General features: G+C 37.3%; 2 protein-coding genes across 12 annotated transcripts in view; one reads left to right on the forward strand and one right to left on the reverse strand.

The window, feature by feature from the left end:
* Positions 1-21: 21 nt before the first annotated feature.
* On the reverse strand, positions 22-3,480 carry LOC105453593 (protein rogdi). Its single transcript, XM_011695696.1, has 6 exons — positions 3,395-3,480; positions 3,044-3,115; positions 2,784-2,918; positions 2,393-2,671; positions 2,090-2,299; positions 22-2,010 (listed from the first exon to the last, which is right to left on the reverse strand). Exons 1-6 carry the CDS (start codon positions 3,428-3,430, stop codon positions 1,942-1,944), a joined length of 801 nt encoding a protein of 266 aa, XP_011693998.1. The 5' UTR covers positions 3,431-3,480; the 3' UTR covers positions 22-1,941.
* LOC105453591 (glutathione S-transferase theta-1-like) overlaps positions 3,126-8,033 on the forward strand; it is an 8,709-nt gene continuing 3,801 nt past the window's right edge. The window contains exons 1-6 of one of the 11 annotated variants that reach the window (XM_011695687.1): positions 3,126-3,381; positions 3,657-3,751; positions 5,306-5,521; positions 5,602-5,752; positions 5,837-6,017; positions 6,116-6,858. In XM_011695687.1, coding sequence (XP_011693989.1) covers positions 5,322-5,521; positions 5,602-5,752; positions 5,837-6,017; positions 6,116-6,279 — 696 coding nt within the window. In that variant the 5' untranslated portion in view covers positions 3,126-3,381; positions 3,657-3,751; positions 5,306-5,321 and the 3' untranslated portion in view covers positions 6,280-6,858. The other 10 variants (XM_011695686.1, XM_011695684.1, XM_011695683.1 and 7 more) reach the window with 10 other exon arrangements.

Here is an 8,033-nt window from a genome sequence, read left to right on the forward strand (position 1 = left end):
AAAGACATAAACTAAAGTTGATAACGATTTAATTCATACATTTATTAATTGTCGTAAATAAATTAAACATGTAAATTACATAAGTACAGTATACCTAATAAATTTACAAGACAATTTAAAATGTATGTGTTTGGATGATATTTATAACATACAATATATATAACAATAAACAATATCTCGTATATATAAATTTAATATTTAAAATATTACAACTTTCTGATGTTTTGAATTGGATTAAATAATATGGATTAAAATAAGTATATAAATTATTAAAATAATAAACATTATCTTAATATACAAACATATATGTATAAATTTTGTGAAAATACTGTACAATAATGACTTGGGCAAGATCTTTTCATTAACATTTTTTGATGCGTAAACTAGGGTAACAATTTAACTTTGCCTTCTTCAACCAATGGCACACAAAAATGTTTGTGTTAAAATCTCTCGAAGTGACTGTAATTGTTATATTCCCAAAATTTGTTATGATATAATTTCAATAAAATTATAAACAATTTCACTAAACAGTCAAGAAATGCATATAGAGATTAATTTTTTTCCTACACATTTTGTAATTTACTAAAAGATTTACTAACTACTTATTATATTTAAGCACTTCTTTTAATTATTAATTATTAAACCTTAATCCTTTCCCTACTGTTAATAACCTAGAGCAACATTCTCTTTGGCAATATTCTCTTTTCCAAACACGTGTATACATGTATATATACTATTTGTATCCTCGTTGTAACAATTTTAGTAATCAAAATACCGATTACAAAAATTGTACCGTCATGTAAAGTATTGGTATTTTTTCCAAATTCGGAATCATGAGGCACATGGTATTTGTCTACTTATTATCTTTGAACCATACTTGATAAATAAAATGGCATTTTCCATAACTATACACGCAATAGTTATCATTAAGTTAGCACGCCTTCTTATTAGCACAAAGATATACCAAGTTATTGCATCTAAATTTTCCTTTTATCTAATATATCCTTTTATATTCCGAAAAAATTTCCTTCTTTAATTTAGAGAGAAAAATAATGTGCAAATATTAGGTTGTCCGGCAAGTAAAAGTCGTTTTTTTTTTAACTTCAGATTTTCATTTTTATATTCATGCTCTCATGACGCTGATCTATCGTACTGATATGAACAAATTGCTGACATTTACAGAAATTTGATTCAATAGATTTCATCAAGTATTATGCATTAAAACAAATGCGGAAGCTTAAAGTATAAAAAACAACATCATTTCCTCGAACTTAATAGTTCCATGAAATCAAGTTCAACAATTATGCTATATGCTATAGTTATGCACGTAACCTACACCTATACGAAGTACTATAATGAAAAAAAATAAAGAGAACCGATTAATATATGAAAGTATGTTCTAATCCAGTAAGGAGAGGATTACAGCGTAGATTTCTAGAATCACAGTAGATGTATTAAATACTTGTCTATCAATTCGTAGATAAAATGACAAAATTTTTTTTAGATGTTTATATGCCAAAGTTGGATTTACACGATCGTGAAAACCTACCACAGAAATGGGAAGAACACAATATAACATGGTGATAGGCACACCAGTAATTGGCAAAATGCTCTCAAAGTCTTCCATTTCTGGCCTATAATAATATAGCGATTTGTTATTATCCATTGATGCTCACATCGCCATGCGAGTCTTTGATCGGGGGTATCTCAGTAGCTTATAATACATACATTACTATACTAGGCGCACACTATAATCACGTTTAAAAACGTTTAGAACAACACTCTAGTGCAATGAGAAGTACGATGAAAGGACAACAGTTAACATATGTAAAAACGAAGGCCAGAGCAATTGTTGCCAAGTTGAGGCCAAATCTTTCTCACTTGCATGTACCGTCGTATCGTTACATCGGGCTTTATTCGATAACGTATCTTGGTGCTAGGTTACCAGCCCATCGCGGAAGGAACACGAGAGCCTACCGTAAAATCTTTATATTGAGAAAAGACACATATCTGAAAAGTTCATCGTGTTAGAGAGAGTACATCAAATTAAACTGAAATTCTTTTTCTTAATTAAACAATCATAGCAAACCTTATCTTTTAGTCGTTGACAAAGCTGCAGGGCAATTGTAAGCAATACGAGAGCGTCGTTCAGCCACGGCACGCTGCACTCCGCCTGCTGGGTTTCGTACTTAACGCTGCCGTGAGCATTTTCCAACTGATAAACAGCTAAAACCAGCTTGTAGCTTTGAATGTAAAAGCTAATGGCCAAGTTCTCCGGAAGATTCGGATTGAGAGATTTCTGTGAATGAGATAAAAAATTAATTTTACAATGTTACCACCGTTTACAGTTAGACTAACACATCTATGATGAAATAAGATGAATGTCACATACCATATTTCGACTCTTAATGAGATCGTCGATTGTCTTCTTCCTAGGGACGATCAAGCTGGTCCTGCTCCTCTGAAGGCAGCCCAGGATATTGCCTAGCACATGCATGACTTCGTCCGACGTTTTAAAAAGGTAATGTCTGTCTACGTTGTCTATATGAGCGATGCCCTGCTGCAAGTGATTAGCGGCATCCTGAATTTGTTGCAGCTTCCACGGGTGTTCACTTTGAATACTCGTTCTCATGTTAACGTTCTGTTGTCGCTGCACCTTAAAGTTCACTTCCTACAAGGATGGGGGAAACATCTCGATAAGGCGAACAGGTTGACCGAAAATGAATAATTTTACATTTCAACCGATCTCGAGAGTGCGCAGGCACACCAGAGACACACTTTACCGCATTTGTGATGCTGTCGCCTGTCAGAACGGCAACGCACTTCACTTGATCGTGGGGGGCCGCGAACACGAATCTGTCGGTTTTATTGTGTTGGTCGTTACCGAAGAGAGCCAAGGGAAAGCGTTGGGCGCACTCCTTAAAAAATAAAAATAGACGCAGGATTAATATAAGGCGTGGGCTTTCTGAGCGTCGATCCACGAGGTGTGGACCGCAGGCGTCATACTTATATAGAACACTTATCCGATTGTGCTTCATCGTACCATCAAAATATTCCGGAGCTGCGACAGCGACGAGTGCACTTCCTCGTGGAGCACCCACTCGAACTCCATTTGCTGAAAGGCGAATTCACAACGGGGTGTTATCGATTCGGGAGAGGGAGGGGGGAGGGAGTTGGGAAATTGAAGGGTGTTCGCGTTGTCTACCCGCGGAGCGGGTGACTGTCGGGGAGATGTCAAAAGCGGGCATAACCTCAAAAACGCTCGCCGCGAGCGATGACAATCGGAGTGGGCGTGAAATAATTTGACGCGACCCAGGGACTATCGCTATCAGATGACTAGGGACTAGGCGTCTAAGACGATTAGATAAACGTTAAGTAAAGGTAAATAGCTTACGAGATTGTGCGCCTCCTCCTTCTCGCAGTCCGCCATTTTTCAACTGGCGTCTCGCGCTCCGCGGTCACCTGTCACAGTCGCGCGTCGCGCGGCCCGGTGTCGCCACCTATCCGTCGTTAGTGTCGTTACTACACTTCATGTGCGCAACTTCATACATTATATTTGTGTGTGCGTGCGTGTGGTACGCGTGTGTGTGTGCTGTGTACGTTGTTGCGTAAACATATGTATACGTATGTGTATAACGGAATTTATATTTTGACAGGTATCCCGTTTTTCGGCGAAAGGCCGGAAGGACCAGCGCGATAGCCGTGTCAGTAACAGTTCAGTAGCATCAAGTGGCCCTTCCGTATCAATTGCGTAAGTGATCGTCAAGTATATCAATCGGTCCCTTCTCGAGCGCGAAAGACAACACGTTTGGGAGAAACGGATATACGTTCTGCCGCATTATTCCCGTTCCGAACGCCGAGCAAGTGATATTTCTCCTACGCGAATTGAAACGGCAAGTGGAACAGACGTACGGCAATTAGTCGCGAACGGTGTCGCGAATTACGAGCGGTAGAACACGGTAAAATACTAAAATCAGCCCACGTAATCAGCTGATTTCACTCAATTCGGTCGCGGCCGTGCGGCCGTGTCGCGCATAAGAACGACTCGCGGCGTTCCGAGGAGGAGTTAAATTGGAATGACGAGACTCGCGTTGCTTACGTGGTCGCTTTATCGGAGACGCTTCTTTCTGACTTTATCAATTTGCGTCCGGGTATCTTTGAGAAGAAATGAAAACAGATCGATAATAATAACGTTGATATAAATTTCTCGGGGCTGATTTCGAAGGATTTGAACGCCGCCTGCATCTCCGCGCGTGCTCGACTTTTTACATCTCTGCGATTGTCGACGATCAGTTGTTGAGATTATCGTAATTTTTATATTTATTTGTTGCAGAATTATCATCTGCGTCGCGAGATTACCACCGCGCATGTTGCATCCACACATCGATCGTAAATACTTAAGTCGCTAAATTTATAAAAAGCGTATACCGTTATATATTTTTTCTATTGAGGTCAAAGGTCATTCTAATATTGTCCGTCGATCCTATATATTCTGTCGTAGACCCGATTTGAATAATTTTATTTCGAACAGCTTGAGACATTGCTTAATTATAGATAGAAATTAAACACGAAATGTTAATTTAATGCTCGCCATACGTTAAGTATAGGAAAATATTAGATCAATTTCTGTTGCAAGCACTGAGCGACCGACTCACACGTAAATCTCGTTGTTGTCAAATGTTAAAACCGGCAGAGACCGATTTTGCACTTATTGATTCGATTTTTCCTTATTTATTGATTTCCTCGTGTCAGCTTCTAATTCACAGCTGACACGAGCGAATCCTCAAAATTACAACACTCAACGATTAACATATCACAATACTATAGCTATCTTATATTACTCTTTATTAAAAAATAAATCGATTATCTCGTAATTGCATGAAGTGCAGTGGCGCCTCAAATTCATGCGATTAATTGTTATCAATTTCAAAGCAAATTTGTAATAACGAGCAACTCCACGTACAGCATATTGCAAGGAAAATTTAAAATTTATTCAATTAATATGGATTGTCTTATTTTAAAATGATTTTAGCGGAAAAATTGATGTAATCCTTAAGTTTCACGAAACCACGACTGCGTTCGAGGAGCGCGCTAACAGCGCTATTCTGTCCTTGTTTTATGTATATAAATTATTTAAAAATTATTAAACCTATTGTTTTATGTATAAAAATAAAATGGTACAATAGCGTCCTTGAACGCTGTTCATGTGCACGTTTTATATATCAAAATTAAAGTGAACACGGCAAAGTAACGCTTAGAGACGTTTGATCTAAGTTTCTTTTATTTCTCTTAATTTTTGTTTCAGAATTTTCTTCTCAATCATGACTTTGAAGTTGCATTACGATCTACTCTCACAACCTTCGAGAGCATTATATATATTTCTCAAAAAGTGTGCCATACCGTTCGAAGAGAAGATAGTAAATCTGAAGAATCTCGAGCAATACACTCCAGAATTCGAACGGATCAATCCGTTTAAAAGAGTCCCTGTTATGGAGCACGATGGCTTCAGTCTCTCTGAAAGGTCTGTTGCCCTCTCCGCACTCCGCAGAGTAACATAAATACCTTAAATTTAATTGTTTTAATTGTCTTTGATAATTTTAGTGTAGCGATTGCGCGATACATCTGTCGAGAATTTAAAGTGGACGATCACTGGTATCCATCCGATTCGAAAAAACAGGCGAAAGTTGACGAATATCTCGAGTGGCAGCATCTCAACACAAGACGTCATTGCTTGGCGTACACTTTAGCAAAGGTTTGAACGCCTTCCTTGTATCTCTTTCTCAAATGTGTTTTGCGCGCAGAATATTTAAACTATAATATTTAAAAAAAAATATAGTTCCTTAATCCGCTTATGGGAGGTAAACCGCCAAAGCCGGAAAAGGTGGCCGAATTGGAAAGTTGTATGAGCGATTGCATCGACATTATTGAGAACGTATGGCTGAAAGATAAGCCGTTCTTGACGGGAGACACGATTAGTGTGGCTGATATATTCTGCGCCTGTGAATTGGAACAACCGCGTAAGCTATCACAAACCTTTCGATTTCACACATAATATATACCTAATATACGTACCGCATTTACGCGATTTAAAAAGGAATTGTTTTTTTTTTTGTAGGACTGGGCGGTTACGAGGCGAGAAAGGGAAGACCACAACTGACCGCCTGGATGGAAAGAGTTGCCGCGGAAACGAGCCCTCACTATCAAGACGCTCATAAATTCTTAAATCAAATAACTGCGGAACAATCCCCCCCACCGCAAAGCTTTACCTTTAAACTTTAATTACAGATCCAAGTACGTACTACTTTCCCTTTACATCCAGATATATATCATATATGTGTAATCTATTCTAGATGATATCTTTGAACTGACGGTTTTTATTTTTATACTTTTAATATTTCTTGAATGACATATATGAATAAATGTCTCACATTTATATATACCCGTATTATACGTATTAGATATATATGAATTATGAAATTAATTTTTATGTCATTTGTTTATCTTTCCATTCATTTATTTGCCATTTATCCATTTTAATAAAACTGCGATTGCTATAATATAATAATCAATTATAACTATAATATATAGATTTATCCAAGATATTAACAAGATTTTATTATTATAAAGATTTTATTATTATAAACTGCAGTTCACTGATTGCGATACATAGAATAAGTGACGAAATAAAAATGTTTTTGTGTTGTTAGGTAAGTATTTATTTAATAAAATTTATTTAAAAAGTGTGAGTATCGAAATCAATATGCTGAGTGCAAGTATGTGTGAGATGAAGTGTGTATGAAAAGAAGTTACAAATGAAAGTAAAATAAAATCTTGAATGTTTGTCGTCGGTCAAGAAAAGGCACTTGGTAGACTTGAATAATTGCTACATCGCGCGGCCCGGTACCTACACCTATCCGTTGTTGCTCACGTTCACAACTTCATGCATTGACATGGACTTTGGAGTTTGGTGTGTGGATTGTGTAAACATATGTATAGATATATGTATAATGTAATTTATATTTTAAATATAAAAAAAATGTCCCGAAGGACCAGCGCGATAGCCGTGTGTCATTAATAACAATTTTGCAGTAGCATATGACCTTTTAGTATCGATTGCATAAGTGCCATAAGTGATTAAAGATCTTGAAGATTTTGATCGTGCGAAATATCATCGATCCCCTCTCGAGCGCGAAAGACAACATATTTAAAAGAATGGATCGTTCTGTCGCGTCATTCCCGGTCTGAACGCCGAGCAAGTGATATTTCTGCTATGCGAATTGAAACGGTAAGTGGAACAGACGTACGGCAATTAGTCGCGTACGGTGTCGAATTACGAGCGGTAGAAGGTAAAGCCCACGTAATCAGCTGATTTCTCTCAATTCGGTCATGAGCTGTGTCGCGCATGAGAACGACTCTCCGGCGTCCTCGAGCGAGGAATCGGAGTTAAATTGAACAACGCTCGTTACTTACGTGGACTTTATCAGTCTGAGTATCTTTGAAAATAGATAAAAATATATCGATAATATGTCAATATAATGATAAATTTCTCGCTACTGATTTGGAAGGACTTAATTGAACGCCGCAATCTCCGGGCTTGATTTTTACATCTGCAACTATCGCGATTATCGACTAATTGTCGAGATTATTGTAATTTTTGTATTTATTTGTTGCAGAATCATCTACGTCGCCAGACTTGACTTCCGCCGAAACCTGTGTGTTGCATTCGCATCGAACGTAAGTATGCATTCGCTAAATTTATAAAAAGCGCGTATATGTATTTTTTCTATTGAAGTCAAAGATCATTCTAATATCGTTCGTCGGCCCTATACTGTCGCAGGTTTATTTGAATAACTTTACTCGAAATCAAAGACATTAGATATGGGCTTAGATTAGAAATTTGCACGAAATATTAATTTAATGTTTGCCATACGTTATAAGAAAATAATATAGCTGATCATGAACCTCTGTCGCAATAATTAGCGACCGACGTGAATCTCGCTGTTGCCTTATGTCGACAAGGCACACAGGGGATA

The sequence above is a fragment of the Wasmannia auropunctata genome, unplaced genomic scaffold, assembly GCF_000956235.1.
Source record: "Wasmannia auropunctata unplaced genomic scaffold, wasmannia.A_1.0 LD335998.1, whole genome shotgun sequence".
Lineage (NCBI taxonomy): Eukaryota > Metazoa > Arthropoda > Insecta > Hymenoptera > Formicidae > Wasmannia > Wasmannia auropunctata.